Genomic DNA, 20,509 nt, shown 5'->3' on the forward strand with positions numbered 1-20,509 from the left:
CGAGATCCGCTCATCCATTTATAATGAGAACAAGGATGTCTTGTGTGGATGGAAATGGCCGCTTCTTTTTTTTTTTTTTTTTTTGCAGTGGATGGATGTGGAGGAGCGTCACATGATGCAGGAGTCGTCGCGCGCGACTTAAAAACGGAGGCAATGAAACAAAAACAACAACAAAAAAACGGCCCGCCGCCTCGTCGCATGCATACAGGAGCCGGGACATGCTCGCATGCTCATACAAAAAAAAAAAAAAAAAGCTTATTGTGAGGACGCATACGTTACAACATGAGGGCACCGAAGGTCGAGTCCATGCTTGGAGGGGTGAGGGGTGAGGGGTGGGGGAGGAGGGGGTGCTGTGGTTCCTCTCAAAGTGTGGTGGAGTGTGATGGGACAGATAACACAAGACACATGAAGCACAAAGACTCGGAAGAGATGCTTTCAGGTGAGACTTTATTGGAGGTCGACTCTCACATTCACACAGTAATGAAAGAAAAAAAAAATAATTCCAAAATAAAGAGCAAATTAGAGGTAGAGGATGGGATGGGAACATTTGCAACCGTCATTAGGAGAATGAAGAATGAGGTTAGAAACCGGAGGGGGAAGAAATGAGGCTGGATGGCAAAAATCCTGTCTGCAGGATTGAAAAGACGGGAGGAGGCGACGGGATGGATTCGGGATGAATATTGCATGGGGTTTTTAAACACAGGAAATTAACAGGATGAGTGGAACTGTGCAGGTCCATCCGACGGGACCTGGACTCCTCACGAGGGGGAATATAATCTACGTTAGGCAACGAGAAGAAGAGCCGCGACGTTTTCATATTATGTGACAGTAAAGTCATTTTATCTCCTTCATGTGCTTTTTTTTTTTGTTTTTCCTTCCAAGTTTCACCCGCCCAAATTTAAAGCTTTCAATCCAGAAACATTCATTTTTGTCTGAATACACTCACGGACACACGCATTATGGACAGAACGAGGGGCGGCAAAAGCAACGTGGAACAAAAGAGGCGATGGCAAAAAAAAAAAAAAAACACTCTAAAGCCGAGCGTCGGCATTTACAGCGATCGTCAAAAGGCCGGGACGACTCGCGCGCCTTTACCGGGGGGCGCCGTGCAAAATAGAGCTTCTCTTAGTAAAATACATCTTCTCTACGGCTAACTGAAGCGACTGCACGGCTCGGGCTACAATACGCCCGCTGCAAAAGTGTACGCGTTTAACGACGACAGCGATTTTGAATATTATCGTGTGTGTCGTCCCTGTGTGCGCAGGGGGGGGCGTTTCTGCGAAATGGTCCTCAACTAAACCACTTGTTGGATTCCAACAGCTGTGAACAAGAAACCAGAACGAACACGAAGAAAATGAGGTGGGGTAAAAAAAATAAAATTGTAAAATAAAAAATGCAACTAAAAACACAAATGAAAAGATGATCAAAACTCATAGTTATGAGGACAGGCAGTCTTTATTGGAAACGGGGTGGGAGAATACAAAAAACAAAATAATAATAACAATAATAAAAACAGGAAGGGACAGACGGGGAGCAGAGATGTGGGGGGGGGGGTTGATGGCGGGAGCGGTCAGGGTGAGGAGCGTTGAGGAGGGATGGTGACTGAGTGAGTGTGTGTGTTTCTGGATGTTTCGTGTGTGTGTGTTTCGTGACTGTAGGTGTGTGTGTGTGTGTGTGCGTATATATATGTGAACGTGTGTGTGTGCTTCCATGTTGGCAGAAGTTAGGAGGAATTGAAAGAGCTCTTACACTCTGCCTTTATGGCCCCACAGTTAATGGGGACAAAGGGCCGGCGCGCGGCGCGGCGCAGCCTGATGATATCGCGGCACATGTGCCGGGCCAGCTTGGTGAGGCGGGTGGCCTGCAGCAGGAAGGCCTGCTTGGTCTTCATGGAGGACTTGGGGCTGCCGCTGTTTCGCATCGGCACCATGTGGTTGGACTGGCGGGGAGCGTGGCCTCTTGAGCGGGACTCCTGAGATCGGAGAGGGAAATGGAAAGATTAAAAAAAACATCAATGAAACTGCTGAAAAATACAAGCCGAGGCCCACGCTAACATCAGGCTACCTGATATTATCTGTGTCCAAGTATTTCATTAAAAAAAAAAGGGCTTAAAGATACACCACCTTCTTAGGAAAAGAAGACATTTAAACTTCATGAATTTGAATTCGACTCCAAGAAAAAGGAAGAAGGGGTTGATGAAGCTGCTGTTTGTGGTGCTGTCGAGCTGGTTTGTGTGAATGAGGCCAGCTGAAGAGTTTGTGCACCCAGCTTTACGCCAGCAAGGATGATTACAGCCTCCACAACGGCTGTAAAGTTGAATCAGTGCCCTCCTGAAAACACTTCAGATCAAATCGGAATATTACAGCCTTCGTGTTGGGACGATTTATGGCAGAGCTGCCAGATTAGACTGCAACAGACAACGACGCTAAGGGTTTTATGGCGAGCTCTATTGACCAGCCATAATTCACATAGGTACGACGAGCGAGACGTGCGTGGCCGTCAACATCCGACCATTTAGGCTTTAGGTGATCAAAAATCAAACTGAATCCGCAAACTTAATTAACGCAAAGCAAAGTGGAGGAACAGAAGAACAATCATCATTTAGCACCAAGAACAGCATCAATTCCCCGAAGTCAAGCCTCGACCGAAGACGGAGCCAAATTGCGACCAAGCGTTTACCAAAACGATTTAGGAAAAAGAAGTGATGGTTTGCAAATGTATCTATTTATATTTGAACTTTTAAAATACTTTCAATTAGATTTTCACACTAAAATAAACTGTCATGCAATAATTTAAAGACATATCAACAGATTTGTGGTTCAATGTGCTTAAAATACCCATAAAACACCAATAATTGTAATGATTTCTTGAATTGGCTGCAAGCTACAAAGTATATGGACACAATCAAATTCTTTTGCTGCAATGTTTAATCTCAAACGGCGTCGAGATCAGGACTCTCATTGCTTCATTGATCCCTAATTAGACTTTACACCCTGAGGTGGTACGACCCCAGACATGGGCTTTATCACTGGGATCAATGTATCCTGCTGCAGAGTCAATGTGGAACCAACCAAATGTTTTCTTCCTGCATGATGCAGTTCCTTCATTCAAAAAAAACCCCAACAATATCTACTGTAATGTAAAAGTAGATACTGTAGTAAAACGGCTACAAATTGAAATTTCAAGTAACCTGGCGAGAAGAGAAAAGCAGAACATCAACGTCGAATTATCATCTTGAAAGAACCGGACAGACAAAGCAGAACGGCGAAGGATTAAACGTGCTTAGCGATTCCACGAGTTGTACGACCAGCCCTTGTCGAGGTCACAGTCACGCCCCTCTGGGCATTATTTTCGCCCTTCGCCCTCTAATGGATCTTACGTTGCTGGCCGGACTGGGGGAGGTCCGCTCCTCCGGGGCCTCGGCCCTGCTGGGCATCTTCAGGCCGCCGTACTTCTTCCAGTACATCCAGCAGGAGACGCACAGTCGGCACTGCATGTTTGGAGGGCCCCACGAGTACCATTGAGCCGACTGCATGGCTGTTGATGCACAAAATTAATTCATGTTGGTTAGAGGGGACGAGGAGGAGAGCGTGCTCAGAGCGCTGGACTCTTTTCCACAGTGTCAGTCCTCCATAGTGAATGGTTTCTTCAAAAGGGGCCAGAATTTGATTTTTCACGACAGCCTGGACAAAATAAATCAGTTATTTTTTTAAATCAAATGGAAGCCGCTTTCATACATGGAGCCGAATCAGATTTACACACACACACACACGACATACACAGGAATCAGCCACCGCTCCACAAAAAGGCCATTGTTAGAATTTCTGCTCCATTTTGTCCTGATTTACTCTTTATTTCAGTCCTAGCTTTGTCGCGGAGCGCTTGTTTTCGTCTTTAAGCGTCGTAAATCCACACTGTACCGAAACACCCAGCTGTCGCTCTGTGTTCATGTGTTGACAGTGCAGGGCTTCTGGTTTTAATCTTGTTTGTGAGCTGGAAAATACTATGTTACCGACTTTCAACAGCTTTCATGAAAAAGAACATTTTGTCGTGTTGGATATTAAGATTTCTTGAAACGGAGTCAATGAGGTGGACGGACAAGTCTGCACCTTCACTGCAAAACTAAAGAGCTTATTGCATTAACATGGATTAAATGATCTTCTGTAAAGTTACTGAATGACAGGGACTAAAGTTGTACATTTAGGATTTTTCTAATAGTTATTCTTGCTTGCAGCTTTACTGACTTTGATATTTCACCTTGGTGCATTACTGCTGTAAATCTAAATGTGAGGACATTTGTGCAACTTTGATCATCTTGTGATCTTCACTACGATTGTGACTGCGTACGTCTACGATGATAAAAAAACAAACAAACTGAAAAGCATCTATATATATATCAATTGACCCTTTTCAGTTTTGCTTAAAATAATCTTTACCGATAAAAACAACAACCTTCTTTTAAATTATCCGAGGAGAATTGAAATATAAATAACTAAATAGCATCACAGAACCCTCCATCATAGTCAAATGAAGCAGGTATTGATCAGGGGGTTAGCGACAGAAGCTGTTTAATAAGAAGAAGTGGTTAAGAGTCAGAAATCCTCCCGCCGCCTTAAGGCCTCATTTCGTGCCCTTCCATTTCTAAATGACTTGTGGTCACCGCAGTGACTATTCAATTTCACACTTGCCATTTTCCGCTGCACACTCGCTCGCACAAAACTCACTGTAGCAGCTCTCGCAGGCTCTGCCGCCGCCCGCCGCGTGGTAGACCCCGGGGCCCGCGCCGTTCACCGTCGCCATTTTGCCATTGGTCATTGAGATCTGGTTGGGGTTGGGTTTGTTACTGCCGGAGCGGGGGGGGAAGGAGGGAGAGTTACAAAATGGGAAGACGGCAGCCGCCTCGTGAGGCGACTGCAAACTGAAACGATCGTTTTGCACAACAGATACATTGACAACAGCAACGTTAACATGGAGGGAAATAGAAGAGGAGACTCACTATGTGGGGATATAAACCTGCTTCAGTTTGCTTTCTGCCTCTGCTGCCTTCAGCCGCTTCTGCTCAGGGAGAGAAACGGGGGGGGGGGGGGGGGGGGGATTTGTTCATTAATGGCACGAAAAACAAACATCCTCCCAGAAAACATCGCTGTGGGATTATAAAGGAAATCAGTTCACGTGTCACAGTATTTCAAGAGGTGTCGCTTCCTTTCTTCACCGAGACGCTGAACGCCACTAAAAACCTGTGAAGAGCTGAATATTTGCACCTTCTCTGCAGGTTATTATCACCGGCCGTTAAAATACAGGGCTTCACATGGGATTCAACTTTGTGCCTCTCGTGTGGAATTCACACTTTTCCGTCTTGTTTCTTCAGACTTTACTAATTTAATCTGCAGAACAACATTCAACGGTGAAGGAAAAGCGGTTTAGCGTTAGCGGAGAAGAGACGGTACATTTTTTTTTTCATGGCTGCTCATCAGACAAATGCATGTTCCGTACACACACTTGGCATAATTTACAATGGAAATAAGCAGCCTCTTTCAAAAAAAAAAATTGCTGCTACGATGAAGAAATGTACCGAATGCAAGCATCCCAACTTTTTCTGCAAAGTTTATTTTACTGTCTCGGAAGATGTGAGGATAAAATTGCCTTTGGCCAAAATATAACTCGGTAAGTATTTTATGAGTCCAACTATAAAACAAAGTCAGTGCAGGGAACAAAATGTTATGTCCAAAGGCTCCCAAACACTGTGCGATTTTAACAATCCTTTAAGTTCACAGTTCACCACACTGTACGACATGAAGCTAATAAACTTTGGGCCACGAAGTGAAGTTTGCCGTGTGCAGAATGAAAATGCCGGATGAATCACAGCCGGCGACGGCGCGAGTCGATTGCGCAAGAATAACATGTCCTCAAGACAAACGCAGCCTTCGCCATTTTGTCGTTTGTGTGTTTAGAGAGAAATCACGGCTTGGAATGAAAAGAGAGGCCAACTTGGGATGCCAGTTTTACAAAGGAGCATTCACTGGCATTTCATATAAGCATTAACCTCGTGTCTCGTCACCTTATTTACATTTTAAATGTCAGTTTATATTCATTGTTTCGTCATCACCTCTTTCGTTTAAATCTCAATCACCGTTGATGGTAAGAAAATCATTGACAGAGGAAATACGAATGATAAAAACATGATCAAATGAAGGGTTGAAAGGTACAAATGGGCACGTTATACTGCCCAGAATTAAAGTGCAAATTTTGTTAGAATTATAAATATTCACGAGTACACTATGATAATAATATCATTATACTCTTCACTCAATGATACTGCAACTGCAAATACAAAGTCCTCAAAGCCATCAATCACATGGAAACAGTCCACGCCACGATACTTCACGCGTTTCGAATACAATGCGATGATCTCACCTGTTGCACATATCTGTCTGTGGTCTTCCACATGTAGTAGTACTCTATGATACTGGTCAGGGACTTCCATGGCAGCTTCAAGAGCAGATGTGAGAGTGGGGAGGGAAGCGAGGAAGCGAGGGAGAACGAGAGAGGAGAGAGCAAATGAACGGTATTAATATCTCATGTTCTTGCCATCTGGGTGCGAAAGCCTTCATGTATATTCATGACATGGAGGCATCGTGACCACGGCGGCTGAGAGCTGCTGGCTTTGCTCAGTTCTGGCCCTAGACAAAAAAAACCCACAAACGTTCTCTCTATCTCTCTCTCTCTCTCTCTCTCTCTCACACACACACACACACATACATACACGTTTCATACGTATTCATGAGCACCTGGTGCCTCTGCTCAGGCTTTAGAGAACCGTAAAGGTAGATGGTGGGAAGCAAAGTTCAAAAGCAGCAAACAGTCGGTCCTGTCTGACATAAAGCTGAAAGAGTGTGTAAATGGGTTAATCTGTCTTCACAGGAAAGCAGCTGTGGTCAGATTTACGACGATTACAAAGGATTTCAGTTGTGAGCCTCAGAAATTCCACTGTCTGTCAGTTTTATAGGCAAGATAAAAAAAAAAAAAAGAAAAATGGCTATGGGATGTGAGTAACATCGCAAACCTATGAACGCAGCGGAATCACAAAAATCACTCACAAAGTCTTGTCGGATGTCGTTGAAATCTTTCCCATATTTCTCTAGTGCCTCTTCAAACATGGCGGCTTCGGAGGCGCTCCACTCCTCCATCTCGTCCCTGCAGAGCACGGGGCCGCCCGCCGGGACCAGCACACTCAGCGCACTGGACAGGTCGTAATTGTGGCGATGCAGCGTATCCATCGCGTGGAACTGCAACCGGTGCACACGGGAAGGGTTAACGGCACCATCACATAAACCCAGGTGTGTGTGTGTGTGTGTGTGTGTGTGTGTGTGTGTGTGTGTGTGTGTGTGTGTGTGTGTGTGTGTGTGTGTGTGTGTAGCTCACCAGTGTAATGTCTCGTGAGGCTGCAGCTGCACTCATGTGTAAGCTTGGTTGTCTGACGGAGCTGCTACAGTCCAACGCTCGGGCGAAGGTCCCGACCGCTCTGGAGAAGGTGGCGAGAAAGAAAAAACAAAACCCAAAACAAAACACAAGTTCAAGGAAACTGCACACGTGTGTTATTTGCACACGCACTCATTTCAAGTGGCGGTTGTTGCTGTCTTTGCAGTAATTAATCAAACGAAGCTTCGGAGTTGACAACCAGCTTCCAGTAATGAGATGTTGGGGCCACAAACACAATTAAAAGCGGTTTACAGGTTATTACTGCCAAATTGTTTACAATGACTTAAAAACAGATCTTTCCCTGATTGCTTTTTAATTCAATTTCATCCATTTCAGCAAAACAAAGAGAGAGATAATTTCGTATCATAAATAAAAGACAAGTTAATAACTGGAACGCCATTCCTCTGATCTGTCTGTGAGGAGAATCAGTCCCGCGGGTCAAGTTATATCAAACTGCTGCATCAAGACCTGCCTGAAATTTTTAAGGCATTTCCGGTCTGCAGTCCTGTTGCTGCAGCCTCCGGCTCTGCAGACCTCCCATCATGTTTTTTCTTTTTTTTTTCCCTCCCGGAGCTGCCCGGAGCTCACTTGCATAAAGTTGAATCCTGCCAGCTTTATGCAAACGAGGTGGCGGGGAGCGGAGGTCCGACGCGTCGCTAAACTCTCGTCAAAGATCTGGAGCAGCTGTGACGGAACCAGAACGAGGACAGACTCGGCGACTGCGCAGCTTATTTCTCGCCTCGAATGTTTTCAGAAATACTTTTCCCTGAACCGTTTTTGGTAATGAAAGAGAAAGTTTGTGACGGCGCCGCCATGTTGGTCCAGTTTGGACTCGAGGAGCCGGCGGTCGCCAGAGTGACGCGTCTCTCGTCGGACAATGTTGACAAAGTCTGGGCCAAATTAATATGGACAAATGCTTGTTTTGAAAAAGAGACATTTTTTTTGTAGCCGTGAATTAACGGTGTTTAATAAACATTATTTCATGAGTCTGTGAACCATGATTAATCACATTAATCCACAGCAGGCCTGTGATTAATCCGACTAATAATTCTAATCATTTGAGAACGTTATTTTCTATACAACTGTGTTCTGATGTCGTATTCTCGGTTGAAATTTAGGGTTGGAGGCCTTTGCATGTTCTCTGTGCTTACAGTCACTAAAATTGCCCTTGACCTGCGATTAATTCGAGACGTGTTCCCGAGGCCCGCAGTGACGCGGGGGTTAAATAAAGAAGATGGATGGAGGGATGGTCGTTTCTGTAGGCTTGTGGGGTGAAAGACGACCTACCGGGCCACCACTAGGAATTGGTCGATCTGTTTGTTGGTGAGGGGACACTCTGGATCCCACAGCTTCTCTTCAAGTTTGGCCTGGTCCCTGTCGTCTGGCTCACCTGCAAAACACAGCCACGAAAACTTACACGCACAATGTCTTGAGGCGATTTGAGGCAAATGCCGTCTGGAATTGGTAAAGAATTCAGTGGTGGCATACACCGCAATACTGGCCCCGTATAAAACACCAGCCTTCCCAACAAAATAAGAGTTACTGCCAACAAGGCAATAACGACACTGGTTTCAGTGTGTACCTCGAACCCCAAATCAATGAGGAAAAATCATTGAAAACACATATTGTGTCTGGAACAAAGTACGAAAAAAGAAATGGAGTTAAGCACAATATGTGTTTGTGACACAATAGCAAAAACTGGACTTTATGTTGCTTTTGTGACAAGGTTCATGTAAGCCACCCAATTTACTGTTCAATCATGATAACCGCACAAGTCAGATTGCCATGAGACTGCACAAGTATACAACACATGTTAGCTTGACTGAAATCCACGTGTTGGAGGATCGGACTAACAAAATTCACAAACCCCGTCCCAGACGTTGAACAGCATGTACAAATAAATAAATAAGTAAATAAAAATGAGTTCAAATAAAAGAAGCCGACTGACAGAAAGTACGCCATGTACAAATCTGCAACGTTGTCCATTGTTTAGCGTCTGGTTTTCAATTTGCTGCCTCATTGTTGTCAAACGGAAATCCTCCAATAGCGACAACCGTAAAGATCGCAGAGAGCCAACTAATGTTGCCGAGGTGATTTGCCTGCAACAATAAAACCATCGTCCGATTAGCCAGAATGGAGCCACAGACACAGTACACAGTATAGTAAATGTACTAATTGTTATAAATGAGAGAATTTATAACTGTTGAGCGGCATCGTGGCGACAAAGAAGAAAAACTTTGTTTTTCCTTTTAATCTAAAATGCAGACATATTTTTAGTACACTTAGTAAAATAAAACACAGAAAAGCCCCCTGGAAGCTTGAGAAACTAAATCAACCTTCCTCCAGGCAAATTACAAGCGGTCAACAAGGTTAATTCAAACTGGATGAAAGAGGTTTAAAGTAATCAGATTTAAGACAGTAAAACGATGAAAATATGAGATGGTTTCACTGAGGCTTTAAACAAGGAAAGACACAGCCTTGTTTTCTAACTGCTAAAACAAAGCCTGCATATTCACACCCCTCTTAAAAAAAAACAAAAAAAAACAAAAACACAAGCTCTCCCTGCTGTAAACCCGTGAGACTAATCATCACCCGCTCGCACGCAGGGAGGTGTTAATACTGCAGCTAACAAAATGTGGCGGCGCCGTGGTCGAACACTGTACACTTTGGAGTGGATGGGTTCGGGTCTGACTGACCTTCTTGTAACATTTCAGGTACGTCTGCCTGAAAGCGCGGTCCTACTCGGATCTCCCCTTTGTCGGCCAGAAGGGTCTTCTGTGTCGGGTCATAAACCAGCGAGTAGAAGAAGGTATCCTGCAGGAAAACGGGACATAAATCAACAACGCCGAGGCTCATGCTTCATCGTTTAAAACGCGGCGTGCTAATCCTCCCTCAAATTCCATTTCTCTATTACACGTGAGCAATAAATCAGAATCTATATTGAAGTTGCTGGATTAACGACGCTGCAGAGGATCTCAACGTCCTTATATCTGCTGAACACGAAGAGGGCGAACAAAAATATACATCTCATTTGAACAAATCCAATAAGACAATCAAACGAAATAAATTCATCGGCTGATGAATTGACACTGAAGCCATTAACTCTCAAACGCTTCAGTCAGATTCTCGTGTCCATTATGAAGCCGTAGATTAACATTTTAGAATTTGATGCATTTAAAAAAATTAAACAATCTACAAATATAATGCCGTGAGAAAAAAAAAAGTTTGATAACCTCCTGCAGTGGTTCAGATTAACGTAAAGTAAAAGTAAAGTAAAAATGGCCATTGCTTCCCGGAAGGAAGGATTTCTACCGTCACTGAGACGTCAGACCCCCGGTGGGTGTTTATTATTTACACTCTGCAAGGCCAAAGTATCATGTTCGACCCTCTTACGGGCCATTTTGAAACCTTCGCTCAAAAAACATCTAATATCCGACGACCCGTTCTGCACTCAAGGGCTGTTTAACACTTTTGCCTCCATTAGTGATGTTTTCTACTCGTGCAGCCTTGTTAATTGTCTCCTCTGCACCAGCTGCAGCGTTGACTTCTTGCACCGACTCAAACTGCTGTGACGCACGTTCAGAAAGTCTCTTACTGAACTGGGAAAGTGCCTGAAATTTTCAAGTGTAAACACATAAATATGTGGAAATCAAATACGCCTCTCATGGCATTTGAAACACACTTGCTTGGTCACCGAGTTATTCCAAAACCCCCAACTGTCAGCGTCCCTAAAATGTTTTATTTTTGCAATTACTGACACGTTCAGTGCTCTCTTAAAGCTTTTGCGAGAGTTTAATACATTCGCCCTGAGCCACGTCTCAACACAGTTTTATTTCCGAGTTCGACACAAACTTTACTTGCAACTTCATTGTGGTGAAATGTAGACGTGCGTCATAAATGAAGTGCCGAAGTTTGAGCCAAGTGTGATTGATGCTATTTAGCCCCAGGGCAATTCCATCAAGGAAATGTCTTGTTGGCCTTAATTCTGCAGGTCACCAGTCCCAACGGTAAGGTTAATGTGATTAGGAGGAGAAATAAAGCTGGCGGGCGATACTGTGGACCCGAACAGAGCCTCAATGTGAACCTCAAAAAATTACTTTTTATCCATTTAAACTTAATCTTCAACATCGACGACACTCAGAAATGCCTGTTTTTCCAAACAGAAAGTACAGGATGACATAACTATCAATGACTTTAGCCGGAGCAACTGTGGGAGACGTAAAACGCTCTCAGGCTTACCTCTTTGTCAAGGTATGAAAGAACTGCTTCAGTCTCATTCAATAATGCGACACTGCACTTCCCCCTAATGGAGGGAAGGAGGGAGGGAGGGAGAAGGGGAGAGAGAGAGATGCACCATGTAAAACACACACAAAGGAAGCGAGCCGTGCTTGATGGAAGTGTTAACGGCTGACTGAGCAACGATTCACGAGCTCGGCCTGCGCGCGGCGAGCGCCGTACCTGATATGCGTCGCAGGTAGACTTTCATACTGCCGGGAGAGGAAGAGCTCTCTGTGGCGAAGCTGGTGTTTCTGTTTTTCTGTGAGGTCCGTTTCTGTCGGGCTCTCCTTCTCCTCTTCCAGCTCCTCTGCGAAACGCACACACACACCAAAGTCCCCAAAGTAATTTAGAAGACCAACTCACAAAAATTTGTCCCGCACAAAAAAAACAAACCAATATCAATTCTGTGCATCGGTGGCAACGCGTACCGGCTCGAAATCCACAGCTCATGTTGAAAATAAATGGATTTTACTGATATAGGGGCTGAATTCTCCAAGAACACACGAGGGGGGGGAGGGGCACAAACGTACAGATTATAATGTATTTTTGGAACAGAGGTGTGAACAGAATCACAAATTCGCCCATTAATTCCCCAGACCTCGTGGTTTCACGTAGCTGTGCTCCCGCCCGCCCCGCCGTCACAAACTGAGGAGGTTCAGGCCGCCGAGCTCAATACTACTGAGGAGGACTGCAATTTTACAAACGGCGTTCATCTATAAATACTGGATTAGCTGCGCTGCCACGGCTGAGTCAGCACATAATGCAACGCTGCATGGAAAACACACTTCAAATCAAAAAAAAAAAAAAAAGAAATATATATAAAGATGACGTTCCAGTGGGAAGTATAACACCAGTAGTTTATTTTTGTACATCTGACGAGATTTTATTTTATTTTTTTAAAGTAAGAAATCAATAAACAAATCCAACGTTTCACATGACGGCAGGTTAAAGAACTAGAAGGGAAAGCAGCCGTGGGTATGGCTTAATTTTTCAAATCAAATGTTTGGACGCGGCGAGTGCCGCTGGCATAGTTCAATTAACCTCTATTGTCCTGGGAAATCATGAGAGATCCGTCAAATAAAACCCCAAACTGTTACTGTGCAGTAGGGTCACAACAAGAAGTAGTAATTGCAAGAACATTTACCGAAAAGTATTTGATATTTCCTCTTTTTGGTGACACATTTAAAGGCTGTGAAATTAAAGGAACGTTTATTTAAGACAAGTTGACAAGTCAAAAAAAAAAGAAAAAAAAGAAAAAGAGTGCTCAGAAAACATTTAAAAAAAAATAATTAGAAGCTCTTTGATGCTTTTATTCACAATCTTCAGCAACTCCAGAGGTTTTTAAATGCACTTTGCAATCTGGCTCGGTGTTTACACGCTGAGCTTGGCATTTCACTGAAGCGTTTACCTTCAAATGAGTTATATGGAAGCATGTCTTGCATTAAGCACCATTATCCTCGCAAACCGAGCTGGATAAACATGTCAAACTAGCCTAAAACGGCTCACAACCAGTGCAGGGTAATACTCAAATGCTTTCGCCGAGTGTGGCTGTGCTTTGCTCCAGAGGAGTGATAAAAACACCAGTTATTTGCTTTCGTTAAACTGAACGTCGCACCAAACCACACCGATTTAAAAGGGACGACATCTCGTCTGTGGAGAGGTGGACTGCTGTCTCACATCCACACATGGGACACTAACCGATTAACATTTCTGCAGCAAAACTATTTTCGTGCATCAATGCATATTCTCAGAGAACGTCTTGTGTTCTAACTAATATGGTTTATAGAAGTCTTAAAGAGTGATGCAACAATACAGCTAATAAAACGCTCTAAAAAATAATTTTTTTTAAAAAAGAACTGAATGCAAGAACTGCATGTTCTCTGGTTGAAAAATCAAACTTGAAATGTTTCAACACTCCTCGCTGTCCTCAGGTACTTTGACAAACGATTCCACAAGGTTTTGTTTCTACATTTTAAAACATTTTACGGTGATACCTACGTTACGATTGTGGAATAAATTCAGAGCACAAACGCTCGCTGCTGAAACGTTTGGCCAACCTGTAGATCTGCAGTTTTACATTTCAGACTGGATTAATACCGTCTTATAACTCACATGTGATGGCTGTACTTTTGTTCTCTGCCTGAAATCTTTCCTTACAGCTCGGTAGGCAGTACGAAACTTTTATTATTGCGTTTCTCAGCCATTGCTCACGTTTTCAAGTACTGCACGGGATTTATATTTCCGTTCTGCAGGTTTCTTTAGATTTACACATCAGACTAAATCAGCAAAAACTGGTTTCGACATCACACGCAGACGCACAGAGAGCGTCGTTCAGCTTTAATATGTCCCTGCCTGTCTTGTCCGGGCTGGGTGTCATTCATAAAAAAAATAAAAAAAAACTTGAGAAACACTTCACCGGGTCCCCTGCTGCACATCAGCCAAACTGTGAGATTGCTCTGGCAGAGGGGAGCGTTCCACTTCCAGACGGTGACTAATAATTTGTTTTATTGTGACAGAAAGCCACAGGAAGCAGGTAGAAGCCTTCCCACGCAGAAGAAGTGTTATTGTGATAAAGACGCCTTCTTTTCCTTCCCTTTTTCTTTCAAGTCGGCCTCACTACCGATCTAATGCTCCGTTTCCGAGCACATTTAAATATGAACATTAGCAAAATGACAAAGCTGCACTTGAGCATTTCTTTTCCAATCATCTCCCGAAAGAGCATTTTACAATCATTTCATTCACTGTAAATGTTCCAATGTCCAAAAGCACTAAATGGAAGGATGGGAGAAAAAAAACTGCTGGAAATGACCCGTTAATGACAGGAGAAAGCAGATGAGGGCAAGTTTCCTGTTGTTTTCAACTTCAGATGAAAATCCATTTAGTGTCATGTTATTAAAAGCCTTTATTCACCAAATTATTTATTTATTCATCATTTGTTTTTCCCTCATGCAGAATGACCTACTTTTAAACCCTGTGCTTGATTGAATTTTGCCGTCAAATCTAAACTACGCCAAAACACAATCACATGTTCAGCCATTAATTGCTTAGTCAAATCCCCGAAGGTCACACATTCAGTTTGCTATATGAAATCTAAGAGGTGGACTAGAAACACAGACTTAAAGTCTATTTGAAGTTGAAGTTGCAGTTGAATCTCGGGATTTTACTTTATTCTCACCGAGGGAGGGGGCGCATTGTGGTTGAGGGGCCACTTACACAATAGTTAGATTTCAATAGTGACAGAGCAGCAAAAAGATAAGACCATGCTTTGTCTCTGGCAGCGAGGGAGCTACGGAAACATGCTACAACCTCGGTTTGGTGTCGTTTTCCCAAGTAGACAAGCTGGAAACACTTAAATTTTTATATGACGCACGGTCATTCAACAAGCTGGACTTTGGTGGAAAGGAACAAAAATATCTTACTTACACTATTGCGTATTTCACAGGTTTGACACGAAGAGAAATAATAAAAAAAAAAAAAAAGAAGTTCAGACATTTCACAATAGTTACGACTCACTTGCATGTTTATCTGCGAGCTGGATGAGACTGTGAGAAATGTCTCTCCTTCTGTAGAAACAGACCACCTTGGCCTCCACGTTCCCACTGGCGGTCTGGAAAGAAGAGCAGAGACGGCCAGGTTGAACTGAAACAAGTGGCGACTCCTCCCCGCACGGACCCTCTAATTTCCCCGGAGACCCGACTCCTTTGTGTAATCATCCCGAAGCTTTTGCTGCCATGACGGGGTGACCGGGGGCCGCGGCGGTGTTTTTGATCGGATGATTGATTTATTGTCTCGCAGTGTAATTAGGCCGACAGGCTGGAGGACTGAGCCAGTATTAAACGCCATGACTGATGTATGGTGATTGCATGTGGTTTGTGAAAAGGGTGAGGAAGCACTGGAATCTCCGACTTCTGCCGTTTCTCGGGGCGAATTCACTTTGCGGTGGTGCTTCTACGACGGAAGGAAACGGTGGAACAGAACAATTTTGCGCATTGAAATGAGAAACTACTGCAGGCTACGAACGACGTCATTATTTTATCATAGTCAACTAAAGAAATATGTCACATTTTAGCAAAGTTTCGAGAGAAAAGCTATTTTTCTTAATTTCTCTCTTGATTATATTATGTCACAGATGTGAATTTACTTGATAAACAAACACCTTTTTTAATAACTTTCTTTTGAGATGGACCTGCACGGGCTGTACTAGTTGAAGGACAACTTCTCATGCTTTTATGCTTCTTTTAAAGCTCTTTTATTTCGGCTGTAAAAGTCACAATGTCTCCCATCTGTGAATTATGAAATACAGATGCAGTACGTCCATCTCAGGCTGATATACTGGTTTGATCGGACATTATTCCGCCCACACAGTCTGAGAATGACCTGGATTTCGGAATATCTCTGCACAAGTGCAACACGGCAGAAGCCTCCTCTTACTTTTAAAGATGCTCGAAAAGCATTTCGGGGGTTCACTCTGATAAGTCGTCTGCCTATCACACCTTCGGGGGAAATATCAAACTACAATCTTCCGGAATTATATCCGCTTATTACAACAATTGAAGTGTTGGCGTGCAGTCACTCCTACAGGTGTGTCCGGCGTAATGACGGTTAGGAGAGCAGAGCAACTGCCTCGAGTCACACTGCAAACACCCAAATTTACAAAATGCACACATACACAAACACACACACACACACACACAATCGCAAATACAGCGAGAGGGGCAGTGGGGGCAGGGAACAGGAGGAATCCAAGCTATTTACCCACAGGCATAAACAGGCACAAACACACATAATTATGACAGACAAACACCTCAGTACCTTGTTGAGTTCTTCTATCCGGCGGATCAGGTATGGGTTACTGGACGAGTTCTCAAAGAATACATAATCTGTGAAACACATGGAAGAAGATACGAAATTCAGACCCGTACACTGGTGATTAGTGAGCTCACTAATCGAACCCGGACCACAAATTCATTCGAGGGAGCCAAACTGACTGATCAACGTGATGCGAGTTTACAAAAGCAAAAGTGTAGTAATGGGGCAGACATACAAGTCTGTCTGGAATCGGTTCCAAGAAAAAGCTCAAGACAAACCTGCCATTAATGAAAATGCATGGCAGAAAACAAGCAACTGGAACTGAGAATATCAAATTCCAAGCTCATTGGACCGCCCAATTTAAAAAAACAAAAAAACAAAAAACAAATGCAGTGGATGATTCTGGTAAGCTGTGGGACGACTGGGCTTTCAAAGTCTATAGGACAGTCAAATTCATCAGTTTGATAGCAGATTGCTTTTAATGAATCCAGCCAACCTAAGCACGATTTTATCTGTGCAGCCGCAGTCCACTGCAAACGCTATGTTTAAGCTGCATCCAAAAGACAGTAATTACTGTCCTCCAGACTCATAAACAGTCCACTTGGAGAGGTAAACATGTCCAAGAGTGGTCAAAGTTTCTCTGACATTTAAATTATAGAATGGTTCAATAGTTTGTCACATGCTACCGCTCACGTTGAATGTTGGGGTTTCACATGCACCTCTTGGTAAACTAATCATGTGTGAATCCAAATAAAGGAAAGTCTTACAGGAAAACAAAGGACAGAATAGAGGATGCTGGTTTAACTGTATGTTAGAGATGCAGAAAGGTCCAAAGCTGTGGGAGAAGTTCTTAAAATGTGATCAAATCTAAATAGTTCATATAGATTCAAATTTCAAAAATCCAACATAAGACATCAAAACTAGTTGGCTATATTTTGGAGGTTGTCGTGTCTTGCAGCTCCAGGCTAATTTTATTTGGCGGAAAGCAGGCAAAACAGGTTGTTTTAGTCATAAAGGTTGCAGACGCCTGATTTAGAGCCACGTGGGCATCTTCAGGTTTGCGCTGAACAAAATCAGGAGCAACTTCATGAAACAGAGCCCGCACAAACACTGACATTGAATATGAAATAGACCGGAGATAAGTTATGTGGCAGACAAGGTTAGATTCACAGAGTTTCCAAAAGTCAGAAACCAATGGTTGTATTTGCTTTGACCTATTTGACGTTGAAAATATGTGGGCGAATGTGTGATAAAATAGCACAGATCTATTGGCATCCAAGAATAGAGCGAGATGATGCACAGACTTCAAGGAGCGAAGTGCGGCCATTGAGTCAAGTCCAGTGAGACCACAGAAAATAACTCGCCGATTAGATTTACATTTTGAAGGAAACCCATTGCTCGCCCTTGTTGCAGAGCAACACCTCTGGGCAACTATTTATTTGACTGTTTACAGTAGATTTGGGCCACATGTTGTACAGCAGATGTAATGATGCGAGTTACGTGACAGGTTTGTGGGAATCTGGAAAAGTTGGAGGAGCTGAGGTTTACGTGGAGCACGTGAAGGCAGCATGGGGAACTTGAGTAAAGGTGACCATAAAGTGAAACACTGTCACACAGCAGAGAGATAAAGAGTAAAATCATGATTATATTAACCCCTTATCGACAGGAATCTTAATGATCATGTGGTAGATAACGACACATTCAGGCAAACTCTCGTTAAAATGTGTGTGTGGAGGAGGGGGGGTGTTGTGAGCGGAGGTGTTGGGAGGTTTAATCCAGACGTAACGACGCCACGAATCGAGACAATAATTTGATGTTGAATTCCGGCGGACTGCTAACGAGCTAAGCTAGCCGACCAGCCAGCAGCCACCTCCTCCCTCCCTCCCTCCCCCCCGCTTGCTTAATTAATTACACTCCTGGTGAATATAAGAGGAATTGTGCACCCCAAAACCCGGCGTGCAATGGGGTTTTATTTAAGAAAACAAAAACCGTTAAAAAGCATCTATTAGTGTAGTGAACGAGCTGCGAGGCGGCGCGAGCTTTAATCAGCGGGGCCATCGCTCGTGCTAACGTTAGCTCAATAAGGAGTCGTACTAATGGCTGCATGCCAGAAGAGGCAAATACAAAGGCAGCCTCAGACAGCCCGTGGCAGCAACCTAGCGAGCTTCTAAACGTATGTCTGGCGGCGGAGCACCGCGACGTATCCCCCCCCACCACCACCGCCACCACCACCGCCACCGCCACCTCCTCTCCCGGTATCCCCGGTGGAAGTATCCCAAAACGGCGGCGAGCTACCGACGGAGCCGACAGCTGGGGGGGGGAAAAAATGTTTACATTGTGAAGCGGCTAGCCGCTTTAGCAGGCTGGCGGCTAGCTGCGGTGGCCACGACAGACGCGAGGCCTGACCCATTTTGGATCCCAAATATTTAACAATTCTCACCTTCCTGCTTCAACTTTCACGCCGCCGCGGCTCGCGTGCCGCAGCCGTGCAGTGCCGTTAAATGCATAAAATGAAACGAGCCGCAAAGAAGTAGCGCCACAAAGCAGCCCGGAGCACGCAAATAAAAAACAAAAACCCCGGACAGGTTTCTGTTTGATACAAGGGGGGGAAAAAAGATCCACATTGACATACATACCTCCGACCCGGTACATGTTGGCCGCCATTTCTGCCCTCCCGGAGTGTTAACGTAAACCATAAACTACGAGAATTAGAATAAATTAATAATAAAAAAAAAAAAACAATAAAAAGTCGGCTGCTCCAAAGGCAGAAGGTGCGATAAATTATGCTCGTGGAGACTCCGGATGTGAACCCTATCGGGAGAATTTTTGGCAATTCAAGCCCCCCCTCCTCCTCCTCCTCCTCCTCCTCCTCCGATACAATACAGTGAACTCACGGCGGCAGCCCAAAGAAGTCAGATCAACCCGAAAAACCACCGACTGACGCACGCTGCGAGGGGGCGCGCACGCGGAAACACGGACACGGAAATGCGCACAAACAAACACCGACACATTAGCGAAAACGCCGAGATCGGAGGAGCTGACCCAAAAGCGTAATTCGATCCGAACCCATCCACGAGCGGAACCTTTGGAGATACCTGCAACAAGCCATAAAAGTTCTATTATGTGTCATTATTATAAAGTACAAGGTCGCGTTTCATTCAACGATGAAAACTGAAGAATTGTGCAAGCTGGAGTTGGTTTTTTTTTTTTGTTATGTTTGATGATGAGGATCATTCTCCTGTGTGGTAATGACCAGTTCATAAATAGTGTTTTTGTAATACTTTCGTGATCTCCAAAATCTTGAACTTTCTCCCCCATCACTTCACATTCAGTTTCTATAAAGCACTTCATTCTGATTTTACTACTTTCCCTGACACTTTGTTTTCATTCACTCAATTTTAAAGTTTTTCCAATTAATTTTAAGGTATTAAATGACCTTCCTCTTGTGTTACGCTTGAGATTTCCAGATTAACTGGCTGTTTTGCGTCTTTTTATTGCATAAAAAGTTCACAACAGTTTTTTTGAACGGATTTTTCAACATTTTTTGTATTTAGCAAAAAGCTGTCACCAGGGCTAAATATGTATGTTTTTAGATATATTTATGCACAGTTAGTCTTGTTGTGATATTATGATTAAAAGACATCACAGTACCTTTTGGTACACCCTCCTATTATCGTACACTTCTTGATTTTTCTTTTGATTTAGTAGATCACGTGATTTATTTATTTATTTATTTATTTTTGGGGGGGGGGGGTGTGAACGGGGACTACAGAATTGACAGATGTTTTTAATTGTTTCTGACTTGATTAATGCTATGTAACGCATTGTTTGTTCACCCATCCGAGTAACACGCGTTTTATGTGCATGTTTGCCTGCATATTTTACATCGAGCCAAATCAATATGTTTCTATGACTGATGACATGTACCCGTGTGTTCATGCAA

The 20,509-nt window shown here is 43.7% G+C and overlaps 1 protein-coding gene across 1 annotated transcript; it reads right to left on the bottom strand.

Moving 5' to 3' along the window:
• Positions 1-1,066: 1,066 nt before the first annotated feature.
• On the bottom strand, positions 1,067-19,389 carry mta3 (metastasis associated 1 family, member 3). Its single transcript, XM_080517346.1, has 14 exons — positions 19,203-19,389; positions 16,570-16,637; positions 15,271-15,364; positions 11,938-12,064; positions 11,719-11,782; positions 10,176-10,293; positions 8,767-8,869; positions 7,423-7,522; positions 7,098-7,286; positions 6,415-6,489; positions 4,997-5,055; positions 4,725-4,843; positions 3,380-3,537; positions 1,067-1,972 (listed from the first exon to the last, which is right to left on the bottom strand). Exons 1-14 carry the CDS (start codon positions 19,228-19,230, stop codon positions 1,724-1,726), a joined length of 1,551 nt encoding a protein of 516 aa, XP_080373472.1. The 5' UTR covers positions 19,231-19,389; the 3' UTR covers positions 1,067-1,723.
• Positions 19,390-20,509: the final 1,120 nt, after the last annotated feature.

This window comes from Blennius ocellaris (genome assembly GCF_963422515.1).
Source record: "Blennius ocellaris genome assembly, chromosome: 21".
Lineage (NCBI taxonomy): Eukaryota > Metazoa > Chordata > Actinopteri > Blenniiformes > Blenniidae > Blennius > Blennius ocellaris.